Genomic DNA, 21,594 nt, shown 5'->3' with positions numbered 1-21,594 from the left:
ATATAGAGACAGAGGGAAGAACACCGGGAAATGGAGAGACAGCCTTCAAAGCTACGGCAGGTGGGGGGCAGATGAGAAGAAGGGTAAATATGGTTGTGTATAAATCAGTCCAGCAGTGTGGTCCACACCTACATTGAAATGACCTGATTGAGTACAGATTGAGTATTACCGTAAGATGTCTGCCTTCCACAGAAGCACAGTGTTTTCAGACTACATCGTTCACGGACGGTTTGTTCTTCTTGTAAACACGAGCCTGTGTCTAACAGCGTCAAATTGGACTCATAGGTGAAATTGCTCATTGTGCAATGTGAGGTAACCTTTGAGATCAACCGTGTCCATCATGGCCTTTATCAGTATCTGTGTGTTTCAGAGAAATCCCTATCCTTCTGTATAGACGGGTTGGTTGTTTAGCAACAAAACCAAAGCGTGCGCAACTATGGGGCAAAACAGATAGGGTTGGTTTAGGTTGTTCATAACATGTAAACTATATTTCGTCTCCAATGTTTATCAAAAACATAAATAAAGTTGCACAATGAGCAAATGTCTCTAAAATACATCCTTACAGATGTTGGTTAGCTAGCTAGCTAGCAATTTTTAGCCATATAAGCATAGATGTGACATCAGTCATAACACCTCAAAAGACATGGTCTCAAGAACAAGATCAATCAGGCTGAAACGAGACACTTACAATTCACCACATGGCAGTGTCTTGTCATTGCTGTTAGCTATCTGGCCAGCCAGAATCAGAGCAACACATGGTATTCTGCCCCTTTGAAGCTTGCACTTTGTTTTCGTGACATTGTCAGCTAACCTGTCTATTTTATTATTGGCTGTTGTATTGTCAATCGTTGTGCACTCTCCAGTGTTATCCTGCTGTGTTATGCAGGATTGGGTTGTGGTCTATTCTATTGTACTATGTTGTTTCACCATCTAAATGATTATTCCATACAGTAACACTATAGCCCATCTAAATGATTATTCCATACAGTAACACTATACCCCATCTCTTTCCATTTCATGCTTCCTCCACTCGCTACGTTTGTGCAGGCAAATTCACTTTCTCCTGACAGCCCTATGCAACAATAACCAAATGATCACCTCATTATAAAAGGGAACATGAGATTTCTCATAATACTCACATCCCAACACTGGCTCTATTTATTCAATCTGAGCTGGGTTTGTCATTATGAGATTACTGTACATTGAAACCAATAGGCTGTATGCTGAAGCATTAATAACTCAAAGGCAGTGTCCTTGGGTGCATCCGGAGAGAGCTGGGAATGATCATTCAGGGATTTGGTGTTTGTTGGTAGAGAGGAGAGGAAAAAACACATGAGATGAACTCATTAGGAGTCATCCGATCCTGTTCAATCAGAGAGATTGGTCTGATCTGATGGAGAGAATGGGGATGAAATGATCGAGAGGAGAAGAAGAGAGGAGTGGTTGGAGGAGAAGAAGAAGGAGAAGGAGGAGAAGATGAAGACAGCAAAGTGTTTCATTTCTCTTCCTGAGGTGAGAAGCCTCTCTCTCTCTCCCACAGTCCAGTGATGGTTGGCCCTTCCCCAGAGTTCATTAATTAGTTAATTAGTTAATTAGTCTGAACAGATGGCTGTGCAGCACAAATCAGGAGGCTGCATTGGGCTGGAGCAGCCAGGAGGAAGGTAAGTGTAAGGTGAGTAGGCAGCAGCATCGGGCTGGAGCAGCCAGGAGGACGGTAGGGGGAAGGTAAGCAAGCAGCAGCATTGGGCTGGAGCAGCCAGGAGGACGGTAGGGGGAAGGTGAGCAGGCAGCAGCATTGGGCTAGAACAGCCAGGAGGACGGTAGAGGGAAGGTGAGCAGGCTGCAGCATTGGGCTGGAGCAGCCAGGAGGACAGTAGGGGGAAGGTAAGCAGGCAGCAGCATTGGGCTGGAGCAGCCAGGAGGACGGTAGGGGGAAGGTGGGAGGCAGCAGCATTGGGCTGGAGCAGCCAGGAGGACAGTAGGGGGAAGGTAAGCAGGCAGCAGCATTGGGCTGGAGCAGCCAGGAGGACGGTAGGGGGAAGGTGGGAGGCAGCAGCATTGGGCTGGAGCAGCCAGGAGGACGGCAGGGGAAGGTGGGAGGCAGCAGCATTGGGCTGGAGCAGCCAGGAGGGACTGGACTGCACATTGCAGACATTTGGGATTCGTCTCAAACAGTTATCAGACATCTTCTCCCCTTTCACAAAGCACAAACATATCATGAATTCATCTAACATCCACGAAAACCTTTCATTTGTTTTGAAACCCTTATGAAATTGTAAGAGACTATAGAGAGATACTGTAAGTTTAAGCTTGTCTGTGTGTGTGTGTGTGTGTGTGTGTGTGTGTGTGTGTGTGTGTGTGTGTGTGCTGTGGCCATATTGCATTAACACATTTTGATTGAATGAATTCTTTGCTTCGCTGCAGATTTAAAAAGCACTTCTGATGGGTTATTTTTAGACTGTTCTCATCTCCCCTTCTGTTTCTCCTTCTCTCTCTAACGCTGTCTCTCTGTTTCTCCTTCTCTCTCTAACGCTGTCTCTCTCTGTTTCTCCTTCTCTCTCTAATGCTGTCTCTCTGTTTCTCCTTCTCTCTCTAACGCTGTCTCTCTCTGTTTCTCCTTCTCTCTCTAACACTGTCTCTCTCTGTTTCTCCTTCTCTCTCTCTAACGCTGTCTCTCTCTGTTTCTCCTTCTCTCTCTAACGCTGTCTCTCTCTGTTTCTCCTTCTCTCTCTAACGCTGTCTCTCTCTGTTTCTCCTTCTCTCTCTAACGCTGTCTCTCTCTGTTTCTCCTTCTCTCTCTAACGCTGTCTCTCTCTGTTTCTCCTTCTCTCTCTAATGCTGTCTCTCTGTTTCTCCTTCTCTCTCTAACGCTGTCTCTCTCTGTTTCTCCCTCCCTCATCTGTCTCTATCCCCCTTCTCTCTCGCTCCCTCCCTCTATATCCCCTATCTCTCTCTTAAAGGCACAGGCTGAAATCAGGTTGGCATATGTCAGTGTGCATGTGCATACGTATGATATGATACTAAAGATTATGTGCTAAACATATTGTTGAAATGTCGAGCAGTTGTCTTTCTCTTTTTAGGCCCAAAATATTTTGTTCAATGAGAGAGGTGGTGAGGGTGGATGGCACAATTTCTACTGTTACATATTAAAATATGCACGCACACACATACACACAAACTCCCTAACAAACACACACACACACACACACACACACACACACACACACACACACACACACACACACACACACACACACACACACACACACACACACACACACACACACACACACACACACACACACATATAATCCCTTCAGTACAGTAGAGTAACCCAGTTGAAGCAGAACAGAGGGAGAGAGAGAGAGGTTAGTCTACTCGCCCACGTACCAAAATGTTCAACCATGTTAGAGGAATCGAGGACACTGCATCATCCCTCTGCATCGCTCAGCAAGATCGCTCTTTACCTCTGTGTCAGTGTGTGTGTGTGTGTGTGGTACACTACACAAGGGTAAATTACACACATACCTACATAATACATATACAGACGCACACACATGCAGTACATACACAACTGCTACACACATGAGTATGTAAATCACACAGGGAAAGACTACTATTTGGCTTAAGAATGATGTGAACACGCACACCATTGAGGAGCATTTGGATCAGTCCATTACAGCGGCATGCAGCGCAAGGATTAAATAGTGCGTTAAGAAAACTGGAGTTCACACAGAGGATTGTTCTCACGCTCCACTCAATAATGTTTCCAGTTAGTCAGACAGATATAGAAAAGCATAATAGCACATGAAACATGACCACAAAACAGACAGACCCAAATTTAGCAGGTCAGGACAGGACTGCTGCCAGGTGCACCTTAAACTCTCAAACCTCTCAACTGGCTGGCCCGGTCTGTCAATGACTGTCTGGGTCACATTTCACTCGGTTTGCACTAGCGGGAAAGCTTGAACTGTATCATAAAGTACTCCAATTTCTCTCTTGAAGAATACTCTGATGTGTTGAGACAGGCTTGATACAGTAAACAAGATCCCATTACCCAACCTGGCAACCACAATGGATACTGTGGTGTACTGTATACAAACAAACACCTGTTGAAACAAGCAGGCAGTCAGCCCCTCAGAACAGCTGACTAAACTCCTGTCCACTGGCTCAGTCTGTACACAGGGGCAGACCACACAATGCTCAGGTCATGGTTCAGCTAGGGCCAGATGGTTCTCCTGTTCAGGTCATGTGGTCAGGACAAAGTCCAGGACCTAGTTGTAGACTACAGATGTAGGTTTAGGATTGGATCACTCTTTTGTTGCTGAAAATGTTCCTGCATGGCAGGAAATGCAGACTTGTAGTGTTTTCAAGGTTTAAAAAAGCCTTCTAAAGTTAGTAATTTCCATTTTAAAATGTAAGACTTGATTTGCCTTAACAAAAAATGTATCAACCCCTGCTGGATTATTTTCCTGCTGTAGGGGACTGGCTCAAATTAAGATCCTACATCTGTACAAGAATGACCCAGATCTTTTCCTGGTCAGTTTACATGATCAGGAAAAATTCCTTGCTTTATATAATTGCAAGGCATCTAATTCAGGAGAGAGAAACCATAGACTAAGAGTACTGAGGATGCAAACAGGAAGTGATGTCATAGTATGCCGACAGACATACTCACCAAGCACGCCCAGACGGTAGTTCATAGTGACCACAATGACGTTGCCGTAGGCTGCGAGGACGCTGGCGTCGAACATGTTTCCCGCCCCCTCCATGTAGGAGCCGCCATGAATGAACAACATCACCGGCTTCTTCCGACGGTCACGGATATCTGTGGCGAAGAGAGGGACATGGACACACACACACACACACACACACACACACACACACACACACACACACACACACACACACACACACACACACACACACACACACACACACACACACACACACACACACACACACACACACACAAAATGAGAGGATGAGAGAAAGAGACAGAAGTAGAACAACTTTAGATTCTGAGGAACAGATGACACAACTTTTTGTGTATTTACAAAAAAAACACCCACAGAAATGTCCACAGAACATCATTCACTCAAATCATATATCCTTCTCTGCATATGTGTCATTCAATCTCGCTTTTCTACTGTGGCCTCTCATCTTCAACTAAACTACATGACCAAAAGTATGTGGACACCTCTCATTCCAAAATCATGGGCACATTTTTTTTTTTAACTAGGTAAGAACAAATTCTTATTTTCAATGATGGCCTAGGAACAGTGGGTTAACAGCCTTGTTCAGAACAACAGATTTTTACCTTGTCAGCTCGGGGATTTGATTTTGCAACCTTTTGGTTATTAGTCCAACGGTCTAACCACTAGGCCACCTGCCGCCCCTAGCAGAGGTGGTCCCCCCCTTTGCTGCTATAACAGCCTCCAATTTTCTTGGAAAGCTTTCCACTAGATGTCGGAACATTGTTGAAAGGACTTGCTTCCATTCAGCAACAAAAGTATTAGTGAGGTCGGGCACGGAGGTTGGGTGATTAGGCTTGACTCGCAGTTGGCGTTCCAATTCATCTCAAATGTGTTCGATGGGGTTGAGGTCAGGGCTCTGTGCAGGCCAGTCAAGTTCTTCCACACCGATCTCGACAAACCATTTCTGTATGGACCTTGCTTGGTACACGGGGCATTGTCATGCTGAAACAGTAATGGGCCTTCCCCAAACTGTTGCCACAATGTTGGAAGCACAGAATCATCTAGAATGTCATTGTATTCTGTAGCATTAAGATTTCCCTTCAGTGGAACTAAGGGGCCTAGCCCGAACCATGAAAAACAGCCCCAGAACATTATTCCTTCTCCACCAAACATTACCATTGGCACTATGCATTGGGGCAGGTAGCGTTCTCCTGGCATCCGCCAAACCCAGATTCGTCCGTCAGACTGCCAGATGGTGAAGCGTTATTCATCACTCCAGAGAACGCGTTTCCACTGCTCCAGAGTGCAATGGTGGCGAGCTTTACACCACTCCAGCCGACGCTTAGCATTGTGCATGGTGATCTTAGGCTTGTGTGCGGCTGCTCGGCCATGGAAACCCATTTCATGAAGCTCCCGACGAACAGCTTTTGTGCTGACGTTGCTTCCAGAGGCAGTTTGGAACTTGGTATTGAGTGTTGCAACCGAGGACAGATGTTTCCAATTTCCAATAACAGCATTTACAGTTGACCTGGGCAGCTCTAGCAGGGCAGAAATTGAATGAACTGACTTGTTGGAAAGGTGGCATCATATGACGGTGCCATGTTGAAAGTCAGTGAGCTCTTCAGTAAGGCCATTCTACTGCCAAGGTTTGTCTATCGAGATTGCGTGGCTAGGTGCTCAATTTTATACACCTGTCAGCAACGGGTGTGGGTGAAATAGCCGAATCCACTAATTTGAAGGGGTGTCCACATACTTTTGTATATGCAGGGTATATCTCCAAAGTCTGAAACGTAAGCTTCTTCTCCTCATTCCTGACCGTCATACTGAACTGAGAGGACATTATAAGTGAAAGCTTTAGTGTTGGAACCTATCCAGTGGTTAGCCATTTTAGATGTTAGAACATGGTGGTAGTGTTGTTGTGGCAGTCTGTGTATGTTTCTGTCCCCTCTTGTAGTGCTGTGCTACAAGTCTCCCTGGGTCCCATCTTTCTGTGGAATTATGGCACAGTCTGTAACTCTCACTGTCCCCTCTGGCGAGTTATGGTACAGTCTGCCACTGTCTCTCCTACTGTCCTCTCTGTAGTATGCTGGTACGGTCTGGGTTTCACAGGGTCCCCCCTCTCTGTGACGTGCTGTGGTATGGTCTATGTATCTTTAGTAGGGCAGAGCTGCCAGTGCTGCCCAGTTAGCCTAGCGTCTGCCCTGTGGATAATTCATATGAGAGCCAGACCAAGAGGAAACATAAATAACAGCACAGCATCTGTTTAGCCTGATGAGCTTCTGGAGTGGGAGACAGGGAGATGGAGATAGAGAGAGAGATGGAAAAATATACAGAGGGAGAGAGATGAGTAAATAAATAATGTAGAGAACGATGGGAAAAGAGAGAGATAGAGAGAAAGAGATATGCACAGAGGCAGAGAGAAAGAGTGCGTGCGAGAGAGAGAGAGAGAGAGAGAGAGAGAGAGAGAGAGAGAGAGAGAGAGAGAGAGAGAGAGAGAGGAGTAGAAAGAGTAATGTCACAAGAAAATGGGGGGACAGGATGAGATCAAATAAACCGTTACAAAGTTGTACATGGCAAGGTCCCTTCACGGACACAGAGATGCATGTAGGAAACTTCACACACGTGAGCACACGGACACACACACACACATAGGCAGCTCCGATGCTGAGTCGCTATGGAAACTGCCTCTTCTCTCTCTAATAGAACCGCACCAGCCATTCCATTGCACTGACTCACTCTGAGCCTGTTGCCGTGGTAACACATTCTACTCACATATTTGCATCACAACCTGAATCTCAGGTTACACATGCACCAGAGTGCATCACACACACACACGCACGCACGCACGCACGCACACACGCACACACGCACACATGCACACGCACACGCACACACACACGCACACACACACACACACACACACACACACTCCATTCCCTTTCTCTCCAGTGTATTGTGTGTCTCTAGTGATTTCCCAGAGGAGATGTAAACAAGTTCAATTATCCCAGCATTACCAGGCCAGCAGAGCCCTTGGTGACGCCTGGCTAATGGATCAGCTCTCCTCTCTGTCACCAGGCAGTCACACACCACAAGCACATGACAAACAACACACACACAGAGACAGACAGCGACAGAGACATTGACAGAGAGGGACGCTCAGCACTGGACTGGAGAGTGTCACTCTTCTCCAGCAGAGCTAGGACATCTAGAGCACCAGGTACTTTGTCTCTGAGAGTGTTGCTGTGGACGTCTGAGTGTTCTGTGTGTTTGTGAGCATGTGTTACCTCTAAAGGATGTAGGCCTTTGTGACAATCTATCTCGCTGTTCACCCACATAAAGCATTCAAATACCTCTGTGTTAATGGGAGCCAAGCGAACGTAACGATTTGAGTTTATTATGTGTCCGTGTGTGAGCGTACGAGCCTAGCATGACGGCATGATAATGTACATGTTGCAGTATGTGTCTGTGCACGTGTTCAGGCTGACTCACAGAGGAAGGAGATGGGATGTGTGTTAGAGCCACCTGCAGGACTCTCCAGGTGTACGCATCTCCTCAGAGAGACATTTCACTATGTGACTGACTCACATCGGGACGTCCTGGAGGTTAACACTCCATCCAAACATGTCATTAACCTACGTTAGATAACGTTAACGTTAACTAACCAACGTTACTTACATATCCAGTCACAGAGACAGCATGTAATATGTATATAATATGTATGTACTATGCATGTAATATGTATATACTATGTATGTAATATGCATGTAATATGTATATAATACATATGTAATATGCATGTAATATGTATGTAATATTAATATGTGTGTTATGGGTCCATCTGATAGGTTGACTGCACCATACATACTGTGGATATTCTGTAGATCATAGACATTATGTATGCAGCTGTTCATCACTCTGTACAGTACGTGGAACTCATTCATTCTTTATGGAGGTCTTTCTAAGCATCAGCACAAGAGCTAACCTCGTAGCAGGGGTCTGGACTGACCCAGTCAGACTAGTCCATCCTCCTCCTCATTTAATGGATTGGTTGAACAGTGTAGAAGAGAACCTCCCCGGACAGTTTTTTTTCTTCTCGTCAAGACCAGTATGTAGGGGATCTAGTTTGGGGCGTTTATTTTAGGCCTGCTACAGTGCGTTAGGTTAGGTTTGTCATGCCTTCCCCTTCCCTGTGTTGTGTGGGTGCTGATGCCCCTGTTTGTATGTGATGGAGTGTGTGTTGGTGTAGGATGTGTCTGTGAAAGAAAGTGATGTAGAGTGATTTACTGTCTGTGTACTGTATGTGTGACTTCACACGTGTTAGTACATGATATGAATGCATATGTTAGTGCATGGTAAGAGTACATGATATGAGTGCATATGTTAGTACATGATACGAGTGCATATGTTAGTGCATGATAAGAGTACATGATACGAGTGCATATGTTAGTGCATGATAAGAGTACATGATACGAGTGCATATGTTAGTGCATGGTAAGAGTACATGATACGAGTGCATATGTTAGTGCATGATAAGAGTACATGATACGAGTGCATATGTTAGTGCATGATAAGAGTACATGATAAGAGTGCATATGTTTGTGCATGATAAGAGTACATGATAAGAGTGCATGATAAGAGTACATGATAAGAGTGCATATGCTAGTGCATGATAAGAGTACATGATAAGAGTGCATATGTTTGTGCGTGATACGAGTACATGATAAGAGTGCATATGTTAGTGCATGATAAGAGTACATGATAAGAGTGCATATGCTAGTGCATGATAAGGGTGCATGATAAGCGTGCATATGTTAGTGCATGATAATAGTGCATGTGTTAGTGCATGATAAGAGTGCATAATAAGAGTGCATGATAAGAGTTCATGTGTGCATGTGGGAGGGGAGTAGAGAGAACTGTCTCACTCAGCCAACATCAGCCTACATCCCAGGCCTACAGGGCCAAAAGGGCCCTCACTGTCCTGCCTGCTTCAAAACAGCCCCTGAAACACTGGCACACTATTCTCGCTCCTTTCCTTCCTTCCTCTCCTCTCCTCTCTTCGTAACCCGTCACTCTCCCTCTCCCCTTCTCTCTGCCTTTCTTCTGCTGCTGCTCTCCCCCCTCCACCCTTGCTGCTCCCCCCCACCGTTGCTGCTCTCTCTCCCCCCTCCACCATTGCTGCTCTCTCTCCCCCTCCTCCACCATTGCTGCTCTCTCTCCCCCCTCCACCATTGCTGCTCTCTCTCCCCCTCCACCCTTGCTGCTCTCTCTCCCTCCACCCTTGCTGCATTTCTCTCCCTTCATCTCAGCCTTACTAGTCTCTTGATATTGGACTGCATTCTCTCTCACTTCCTCTATTCTGTACCTCTCTCTTTCTCACTCTTTTCCCTCCTAGTCTCCCACTCATCCACCCTCTTTTCCTCCCTCTCTCTCACTTTCAAAGCTCTATAAATGTCATTTCATCATGCACTTGTCTTCATCACCACTATTTTTTCCATTTTCTCCCCCTCCTCGCCCTCCCCTGTGCTCTCAGCGCTCCCCTCTCCCTTTCTCTTTCATCTCTCTTCTGTCATTCTGCTCCTCTCCTCCAGATTCCTGTACGCATCCTTCCCTCTCTTTTCACCGTTAACAAACCGCACAATTGGATTAGCTAGATCTGTCTCTTTTTAAACCATAACAATTAGAGACGGCAGAATGGGAGAAATGAACATGGAAACAGCAAACACACCTTAACACATACAATCAAGCACAAACACACAGACACCTGAGTGGATGCATACACAAACATATGCACACACACGCACACAAACACAATTGTAAAAGTCTGATCTTTCAGACCTCTTGATTATATAAAGACAAGGCATCATTCCCCTGGCTAGTTTTAACAACTAGTTACATGGTTTCCTACATGTGTAATGTTTGTGTGATAGCAACCGTCACCGCTTGGAATCGTATCCAAATGCCAGCATCCCCCTACAACCAAACTGTAATGCCTTTACTGTAAAAACCCACCTATTCCCCAACAAAGAATCAAATAAAGAAATGGTCAAGTGGATCAATCAAAGACCCAATCTACACAATGCAGTTAAAGAATACCTATTAAACAAAATATAAAGTATTCACCTTTTGGATGGTGCAAGACAGAGGACAGTTAAAACAGCATGACTTTGTAAAAAGTGTTATGCAAATAAAATTCAGTTTATTGGTTGATTAACCATATACTAAAAAAGGAGGAAATGGCTGTGGCAGGGGTGTGTGGAACAATTGAGGTTTGTGTGTGTGTGTGTGTGTGTGTGTGTGTGTGTGTGTGTGTGTGTGTGTGTGTGTGTGTGTGAGAGAGAGAAAAAGACTGAGAGAAAGACAGAGAGAGGGAGAAAGAGAGCGAGAGAGAGAGAGAGAGAAATAGAGCAAGAGAGAGCGAAAGAGAGATAGCGAAGGAAAAAGAGAGATGAGAGAGATGATAGATAAGAGGGGAGTATGTCTGTCTATATCAGTCTACTTCACAACATTAACGTTGAGTTATCTATTCTAGCTAGCTTTTAGCTATGGTATCAAATATGATATATTATGTGTATATCATTATACTTATTACATTTTTGTGAGACGATGACAATTAGAGATTACAACTGAGATAATAATAGTGATTACACTTACAGACACCAACATATAATGTCAGTATGTTATTCTATCCCCTCCAAAAGTTTAAAAAATACCACAAAAGGGTTAAACATGCTGCAAAAATACCTTCATCCCTCGGTTTGTTCATTGTAGACTCATCGTGTTTTTTTGTGAGCGGACCTAAGGTTCAGAAAAAAGGGAGGAAAAAGAGAAAAGAGAAAATTGAAAAAGATTTAACTTTGCTGAAAACGAAAAAGAAACCAAGGGAGGAGAAAAATGGCAAACCAGCAAGAGACTAGCGTTGCACGGTATACCGGTTACCACGGTATCTTCACGGTACCAAAACATCATGATACTTAGGATATATTTTTTAGAATACCGTAGTACTGTTTCATATGATACTGACTTTTTCAGCCCTAGTGATCTAAAAAACCTGCTACAAAATCTTTAAATTCAGTTGAATTGAAGCAACAGCCACTAGTCTCTGGTATGCACAGGTCCAATCATATTCACTTCCATGCTCACATCACGTGTAGCAGCTGTAATCAGCCAGCATAACCCTCTACCAGCCCTCCCTCACATGCTTCTCTCCTTCTGCTCTTCATGAGCATCTATTCCTCAGTCAGATAAAAAATATATAATTTAGCCATGATGGCGACGGGGATGCAGACCCTGATGAGTCTTCTGTTGTTAGAGTTGTACATTTGTTACATTGGAGCAGGACGCAGAGCGAGCAAAGATGATAGATTGTATCATTACATCACCTGTTATAATCAAGAGCACAGACCAGTCTGAGTTTGAAGTTCACTGTCAAGCAGCCTTTTGTGTGTCAGTGAGGGAAAATGGAGCACCGCTTGGCGACAGGCATGCTTGCAGCTTTACAACAGAGAAAACTGCTTGTCTCGAGCCTAAACAGTAAAGAAATATGACCCATATTAACGGAGATACCTTTTTTCTTTTGACTGGGATTTGTGTGCACTTTAAATAGTTTCACAAACCATGTCGCGGGCCATTTTAAACTGATCCCACGTCACTAATTATTGGTTTGATAACAAACAATGTTGTTCAGTCATGATACCTACCTAGCTAACAACCTGGTAACTTGACAGTAGGTCAAGGCTAATTTGATTGGCACAGGAAGAAAGGAAAAGGTTCTGCTACTCATGAGATGTGCTTCAAAGGTAGGATTCATATAGGCCTAATGTAAGTCTAAACTATACTGAATAAAAATATAAATGCAACATGTAAAGTGTTGGTCCAATGTTTCATGAGCTGAAATAAAAGATAACAGAAATGTTCCATAAACACAAAAATCTTATTTAGCTGAAATGTTATTCACACATTTTTGCACAATTCCTATACGCTGAAAATGTCCCAGTTCTTCCATGGCCTACATACTCACCAGACATGTCACCCATTGAACATGTTTGGGATGCTCTGGATTGACGTGTACAACAGCATACTCCAGTTCCCGCCAATATCCAAGAACTTCGCACAGCCATTGAAGAGGAGTGGGACAACATTCCACAGGCCACAATCAACAGCCTGATCAACTCTATGTGAAGGAGATGTGTCGAGCTGCACGAGGCAAATGGTGGTCACACCAGATACTGACTGGATGTCTGATCCACGCCCCTACTTTAAAAAAAGGTATCTGTAATCAACAGATGCATATCTGTATTCCCAGTTGTGTGAAATTCATAGACTGGGGCCTAATGATTTTATTTAAATTGAATGATTTCTTTATATGAACTGTAACCCAGTAAAATATAAAAAAATGTTGCGTGTTACATTTATATTTTTGTTCAGTATATATAAAACATGGATTTCTTTCTGGTGCTACTTAAATTCTGTTTGGTTCCTAACGCTTTACATGTTGGGAAAGTGTGTGTTTTTGTGTTTATAAGAGAGAGAGAGAGAGAGAGAGAGAGAGAGAGAGAGAGAGAGAGAGAGATAGAGATAGAGATAGAGAGAGTGGTGTGTGTGTGTGTTAAGAAGGTAAAGTAAAGAAGGTTTTAGGCAGTGTTTTCCCCTCACTGACACAATAACAAGCAGATCATTATGCAGTGTTTTCCCCTCACACAATAACAAGCAGATCATTATGCAGTGTTTTCCCCTTACTGACACAATAACAAGCAGATCATCATGCAGTGTTTTCCCCTTACTGACACAATAACAAGCAGATCATTATGCAGTGTTTTCCCCTCACTGACACAATAACAAGCAGATCATTATGCAGTGTTTTCCCCTCACTGACACAATAACAAGCAGATCATTATGCAGTGTTTTCCCCTCACTGACACAATAACAAGCAGATCATTATGCAGTGTTTTCCCCTCACTGACACAATAACTAGCAGATCATTATGCAGTGTTTTCCCCTTACTGACACAATAACAAGCAGATCATTATGTAGTGTTTTCCCCTTACTGACACAATAACAAGCAGATCATTATGCAGTGTTTTCCCCTCACTGACACAATAACAAGCAGATCATTATGCAGTGTTTTCCCCTTACTGACACAATAACAAGCAGATCATTATGCAGTGTTTTCCCCTTATTGACACAATAACAAGCAAATCATTATGCAGTGTTTTCCCCTCACTGACACAATAACAAGCAGATCATTATGCAGTGTTTTCCCCTCACTGACAAAATAACAAGCAGATCATTATGCAGTGTTTTCCCCTTATTGACACAATAACAAGCAGATCATTATGCAGTGTTTTCCCCTCACTGACACAATAACAAGCAGATCATTATGCAGTGTTTTCCCCTCACACAATAACAAGCAGATCATTATGCAGTGTTTTCCCCTTACTGACACAATAACAAGCAGATCATTATGGAGTGTTTTCCCCTTACTGACACAATAACAAGCAGATCATTATGCAGTGTTTTCTCCTCACTGACACAATAACAAGCAGATCATTATGCAGTGTTTTCCAATTACTTACACAATAACAAGCAGATCATTGTGCAGTGTTTTCCCCTCACTGACACAATAACAAGCAGATCATTATGCAGTGTTTTCCCCTCACACAATAACAAGCAGATCATTATGCAGTGTTTTCCCCTTACTGACACAATAACAAGCAGATCATTATGCAGTGTTTTCCCCTTACTGACACAATAACAAGCAGATCATTATGCAGTGTTTTCCCCTTACTGACACAATAACAAGCAGATCATTATGCAGTGTTTTCCCCTTACTGACACAATAACAAGCAGATCATTATGTAGTGTTTTCCCCTTACTGACACAATAACAAGCAGATCATTATGCAGTGTTTTCCCCTCACTGACACAATAACAAGCAGATCATTATGCAGTGTTTTCCCCTTACTGACACAATAACAAGCAGATCATTATGCAGTGTTTTCCCCTTATTGACACAATAACAAGCAAATCATTATGCAGTGTTTTCCCCTCACTGACACAATAACAAGCAGATCATTATGCAGTGTTTTCCCCTCACTGACAAAATAACAAGCAGATCATTATGCAGTGTTTTCCCCTTATTGACACAATAACAAGCAGATCATTATGCAGTGTTTTCCCCTCACTGACACAATAACAAGCAGATCATTATGCAGTGTTTTCCCCTCACACAATAACAAGCAGATCATTATGCAGTGTTTTCCCCTTACTGACACAATAACAAGCAGATCATTATGGAGTGTTTTCCCCTTACTGACACAATAACAAGCAGATCATTATGCAGTGTTTTCTCCTCACTGACACAATAACAAGCAGATCATTATGCAGTGTTTTCCAATTACTTACACAATAACAAGCAGATCATTGTGCAGTGTTTTCCCCTCACTGACACAATAACAAGCAGATCATTATGCAGTGTTTTCCCCTCACACAATAACAAGCAGATCATTATGCAGTGTTTTCCCCTTACTGACACAATAACAAGCAGATCATTATGCAGTGTTTTCCCCTTACTGACACAATAACAAGCAGATCATTATGCAGTGTTTTCCCCTTACTGACACAATAACAAGCAGATCATTATGCAGTGTTTTCCCCTTAATGACACAAGAACAAGCAGATCATTGTGCAGTGTTTTCCCCTCACTGACACAATAACAAGCAGATCATTATGCAGTGTTTTCCCCTTACTGACACAATAACAAGCAGATCATTATGCAGTGTTTTCCCCTTACTGACACAATAACAAGCAGATCATTATGCAGTGTTTCCCCTTACTGACACAATAACAAGCAGATCATTATGCAGTGTTTTCCCCTCACTGACACAATAACAAGCTGATCATTATGCAGTGTTTTCCCCTGACGGACACAATAACAAGCAGATCATTATGCAGTGTTTTCCCCTTACTGACACAATAACAAGCAGATCATTATGCAGTGTTTTCCCCTCACTGACACAATAACAAGCAGATCATTATGCAGTGTTTTCCCCTTACTGACACAATAACAAGCAGATCATCATGCAGTGTTTTCCCCTTACTGACACAATAACAAGCAGATCATTATGCGGGGTTTTCTCCCTTAGTGACACAATAACAAGCAGATCATTATGCAGTGTTTTCCCCTCACACAATAACAAGCAGATCATTATGTAGTGTTTTCCCCTTACTGACACAATAACAAGCAGATCATTATGCAGTGTTTTCCCCTCACTGACACAATAACAAGCAGATCATTATGCAGTGTTTTCCCCTTATTGACACAATAACAAGCAGATCATTATGCAGTGTTTTCCCCTTACTGACACAATAACAAGCAGATCATTATGCAGTGTTTTCCCCTTACTGACACAATAACAAGCAGATCATTATGCAGTGTTTTCCCCTCACACAATAACAAGCAGATTATTATGCAGTGTTTTCCCCTCACACAATAACAAGCAGATCATTATGCAGTGTTTTCCCCTTACTGACACAATAACAAGCTGATCATTATGCAGTGTTTTCCCCTTACTGACACAATAACAAGCAGATCATTATGCAGTGTTTTCCCCTTACTGACACAATAACAAGCAGATCATTATGCAGTGTTTTCCACTCACACAATAACAAGCAGATCATTATGCAGTATTTTCCCCTTACTGACACAATAACAAGCAGATCATTATGCAGTGTTTTCCCCTTACTGACACAATAACATGCAGATCATTATGCAGTGTTTTCCCCTTACTGACACAATAACAATCAGATCATTATGCAGTGTTTTCCCCTCACTGACACAGTAACAAGCAGATCATTATGCAGTGTTTTCCCCTGACTGACACAATAACAAGCAGATCTGTCACAAGCGTCGATGAACGGTGACCAAAATGCAGCGGGTATAGTGCTCATCTTTCTTTTTTATTTGAAAGAACACTCAAAACAAAATAAACAGATGACGAAACAGTTCCATAAGGCACACAGGCTATACAGAAAATAACCACCCACAAAAACACAGGAAAAACAGGCTGCCTAAGTATGGCTTCCAATCAGAGACAACGAAAGACACCTGCCTCTGATTGGAAGCCATACCTGGCCACACATAGAAAAAGAAATATAGAAATAGAAAACTAGAACCAAAATCCCCTAGAACCAAAAAAAAAAAAAAACACACAAAACAAACACTCCCTGCCACGCCCTAACCATACTACAACTACAAATGACCCCTTTACTGGTCAGGACATGACAAGATCATTATGCAGTGTCTTCCCCGTACTGACACAATAACAAGCTGATCATTATGCAGTGTTTTCCCCTCACTGACACAATAACAAGCAGATCATTATGCAGTGTTTTCCCCTTACTGACACAATAACAAGCAGATCATTATGCAGTGTTTTCCCCTTACTGACACAATAACAAGCAGATCATTATGCAGTGTTTTCCCCTCACTGACACAATAACAAGCAGATCATTATGCAGTGTTTTCCCCTCACTGACACAATAACAAGCAGATCATTATGCAGTGTTTTCCCCTCACTGACACAATAACAAGCAGATCATTATGCAGTGTTTTCCCCGCACTGACACAATGACATGCAGATCATTATGCAGTGTTTTCCCCTTACTGACACAATGACATGCAGATCATTATGCAGTGTTTTCCCCTTACTGACACAATAACAAGCAGATAATTATGCAGTGTTTTCCCCTTACTGACACAATAACAAGCAGATCATTATGCAGTGTTTTCCCCTCACACAATAACAAGCAGATCATTATGCAGTGTTTTCCCCTTACTGACACAATAACAAGCAGATCATTATGCAGTGTTTTCCCCTTACTGACACAATGACATGGAGATCATTATGCAGTGTTTTCCCCTTACTGACACAATAACAAGCAGATAATTATGCAGTGTTTTCCCCTTACTGACACAATAACAAGCAGATCATTATGCAGTGTTTTCCCCTTATTGACACAATAACAAGCTGATCATTATGCAGTGTTTTCCCCTTACTGACACAATAACAAACAGATCATTATGCAGTGTTTTCCCCTTACTGACACAATAACAAGCAGATCATTATGCAGTGTTTTCCAATTACTTACACAATAACAAGCAGATCATTATGCAGTGTTTTCCATTTACTGACACAATAACAAGCAGATCATTATGCAGTCTTTTCCCCTCACACAATAACAAGCAGATACTTATGCAGTGTTTTCCCCTCACACAATAACAAGCAGATACTTATGCAGTGTTTTCCCCTTACTGACACAAGAACAAGCAGATCATTATGCAGTGTTTTCCCCTCACACAATAACAAGCAGATCATTATGCAGTGTTTTCCCCTGACGGACACAATAACATGCAGATCATTATGCAGTGTTTTCCCCTTACTGACACAATAACAAGCAGATCATTATGCAGTGTTTTCCCCTTACTGACACAATAACAAGCAGATCATTATGCAGTGTTTTCCCCTCACTGACACAATAACAAGCAGATCATTATGCAGTGTTTTCCCCTTACTGACACAATAACAAGCAGATCATTATGCAGTGTTTTCCCCTGACGGACACAATAACATGCAGATCATTATGCAGTGTTTTCCCCTCACTGACACAATAACAAGCAGATCATTATGCAGTGTTTTCCCCTTACTGACACAATAACAAGCAGATCATTATGCAGTGTTTTCCCCTCACTGACACAATAACAAGCAGATCATTATGCAGTGTTTTCCCCTTACTGACACAATGACAAGCAGATCATTATGCAGTGTTTTCCCCTCACTGACACAATAACAAGCAGATCATTATGCAGTGTTTTCCCCTCACTGACACAATAACAAGCAGATCATTATGCAGTGTTTTCCCCTCACTGACACAATAACAAGCAGATCATTATGCAGTGTTTTCCCCTCACTGACACAATAACAAGCAGATCATTATGCAGTGTTTTCCCCTCACTGACACAATAACAAGCAGATCATTATGCAGTGTTTTCCCCTCACTGACACAATAACAAGCAGATCATTATGCAGTGTTTTCCCCTCACTGACACAATAACAAGCAGATCATTATGCAGTGTTTTCCCCTCACTGACACAATAACAAGCAGATCATTATGCAGTGTTTTCCCCTCACTGACACAATAACAAGCAGATCATTATGCAGTGTTTTCCCCTCACTGACACAATAACAAGCAGATCATTATGCAGTGTTTTCCCCTCACTGACACAATAACAAGCAGATCATTATGCAGTGTTTTCCCCTCACTGACACAATAACAAGCAGATCATTATGCAGTGTTTTCCCCTTACTGACACAATAACAAGCAGATCATTATGCAGTGTTTTCCCCTCACTGACACAATAACAAGCAGATCATTATGCATGTATATTCCTCCTCCCAATCTTCCAGCTTTATCACAGGTAGGCCTTTGTAAATATCAGCAAATGAGACATAATATGTAGTATTATATTATACACTTAACAGTGTGAAGTTAAATTAAATGTGTTGTATTGAGTAGAAGTGTGGATTCCAGTGACAGGTTTTTGGAGAATGTTTTGAAAACGGATGCCAGGTCACAGATTTCTTCCCACAGTGGTATCGCGATACTACTTGATATCATGATGCTTGGCCTGGTGTCGTATCCTTTGTTGAAATGTTGGTATCGTAACAACACAACAAGAGACCATCTTCTCTCTCATTTTCAAAAGACTCCAAAACAACCGAAAGCCAAAAGTAAGAGAGCATTACAAATACAGCTTGTCCTGCGGAGACAGCCCCAAACTAGTCTGTTTCACTGCACAGTATCTTGTTGAGAGGTGCCTGCTGAAAGACCCTAGAGAACATTTCCCATTTATTCCCTACACATCAGTGCTTTGTAGAGGAAAATCAATGAGGAGAATCAAGCCATCATTCTTTGTGGTTAAAAGGCAGGCAGGGGAATGCCAACCCATCATGGCGCATCTGCCCACTCAGCCCCTTAGCTCAATGCTACAGCCCTCAGGCTACAGCGTATCCGGGCCCTCATCACGTCCACAGGGACTGGTCTGTCCTGCCAGGATACACAACTACATTGGGGGGATGACCAGGGACATACACATACATACACCCGCACGCACAAACTTAAGCACGCACAATTCACACATACACACAAAAACATCCCCTCCAGAGACATCAATGCCCTCGTCAGAATGTCCCTCCCTCCTCCAGAGTATCCCTACAGGGAGCCTGGCAGGGGGTGGTGGTTCAGTACTTACACAGCCATGTGAGGGCTTCTGACAGGGCTCCCCTACGCCAAGGTCACACAGGTGGCCCACATGAAGCTTTAATGTTAACAGTGGTTAAACGTTCCATAGGGGACAGCCAATAACAAGCATTATCAGAGTGACCCCTCACCCCTCTGGCGCGCAGCTCCCTTTAAGCCTGGCCGATAGGGATCCTGTTCATTTGTTTATTGTCTCGATCTGTCAGCGGCGCGCTACATGGCCGGCACAATCACTACACGGCTTTTATAGTCCCTCTCAATCACTTTTAGGATTCAGCACGCTATCCTGTCCCCACACCCGACACGCACGCGCACACACACACGCACACACAGCCACCTGGCATGCTAGCTATGCTAACACCACTCTCTCCCTTTCTGTTATAGGGTGCTAACGACACACTACTTTCTCCCTACGTGTTGGCGATACACTCACTCATTTAACAGACACAGTGTACTCTCTGTTGGTGAGCCAGCAGCTTTATCACTCTCACAGTGTGTTAACTACATCTCTCTTCGCCTGTCTTCTGATGGCTCCCTCATAGGGTGCTAACTACATCTCTTTGCCTGTCTTCTGATGGCTCCCTCATAGGGTGCTAACTACATCTCTTTGCCTGTCTTCTGATGGCTCCCACATAGGGTGCTAACTACAGCCTCTGTCTGAGACAGATCTATTGGCAAAACGCACGACCAACCCTCTGCAGTAGTGGATGAATGGCGGTCTGGATCAGGGACACACCCAGACCACCAGCACTGCTCTCTCTCGCTCTCTGTTCTCAATTCAATTGCGTTTAAGGGGCTTTATTGGCATGGGAAACATATGTAACATTTCCAAAGCAAGTGAAGTAGATAATAAACAAAAGTGAAATAAAATATAAAAAAATTAATAGTAAATATTACACTCACACAACTTCCAAAAGAATAAAGACATTTCAGATGTCATATTATGTCTATATACAGTGTTGTAACAATGTGCAAATAGTTAAAGTAAAAAATGAAAAATAAATAAACATAAACACTTCACTGGTTGCCCTTTTCTTGTGGCAAAAGGTCATAAATCTTGCTGCTGTGATGGCACACTGTGGTATTTCACCTAGTAGATATGGGAGTTTATCAAAATTGGTTTGTTTTCAAATTATTTGTGGATCTGTGTAATCTGAGGGAAATATGTGTCTCTAATATGGTCATACATTTGGCAGGAGGTTAGGAAGTGCAGCTCAGTTTCCACCTAATTTTGTGGGCAGTGTACACATAGCCTGTCTTCTCTTGAGAGCCAAGTCTGCCTTTGGCGGCCTTTCTCAATAGCAAGGCTATGCTCACTGAGTCTGTACGTAGTCAAAGCTTTCCTTAAGTTTGGGTCAGTCACAGTGGTCAGGTATTCTGCCACTGTGTACTCTCTGTTTAGGGCCAAATAGCATTCTAGTTTGCTCAGTTTTTTTGTAAATTCTTTCCAATGTGTCAAGTAATTATCTTTTTGTTTTCTCATGATTTGGTAGGGTCTAATTGTGTTGCTGTCCTGGGGCTCTGTTTGTGAACAGAGCTTATGGGACTCTTCTCTAGGTTCATCTCTCTGTAGGTGATGGCTT

The 21,594-nt window shown here is 43.0% G+C and overlaps 1 protein-coding gene across 2 annotated transcripts in view; it reads right to left on the bottom strand.

The window, feature by feature from the left end:
- LOC106563375 (neuroligin-2) overlaps positions 1-21,594 on the bottom strand; it is a 91,556-nt gene that overhangs the window by 36,407 nt on the left and 33,555 nt on the right. For both annotated transcript variants that reach the window (XM_014128878.2, XM_014128877.2), the window contains 2 exons: positions 11,439-11,492; positions 4,679-4,828 (listed from right to left, as the gene is read on the bottom strand). In XM_014128878.2, the coding sequence (XP_013984353.1) occupies positions 4,679-4,828; positions 11,439-11,492 (204 nt within the window). The remainder of the gene's footprint in view (positions 1-4,678; positions 4,829-11,438; positions 11,493-21,594) is intronic.

This window comes from Salmo salar, chromosome ssa11 (assembly GCF_905237065.1).
Source record: "Salmo salar chromosome ssa11, Ssal_v3.1, whole genome shotgun sequence".
In the NCBI taxonomy this organism is placed as follows: Eukaryota; Metazoa; Chordata; class Actinopteri; order Salmoniformes; family Salmonidae; genus Salmo; species Salmo salar.
This window is presented reverse-complemented; position numbering and strand designations above follow the sequence as displayed.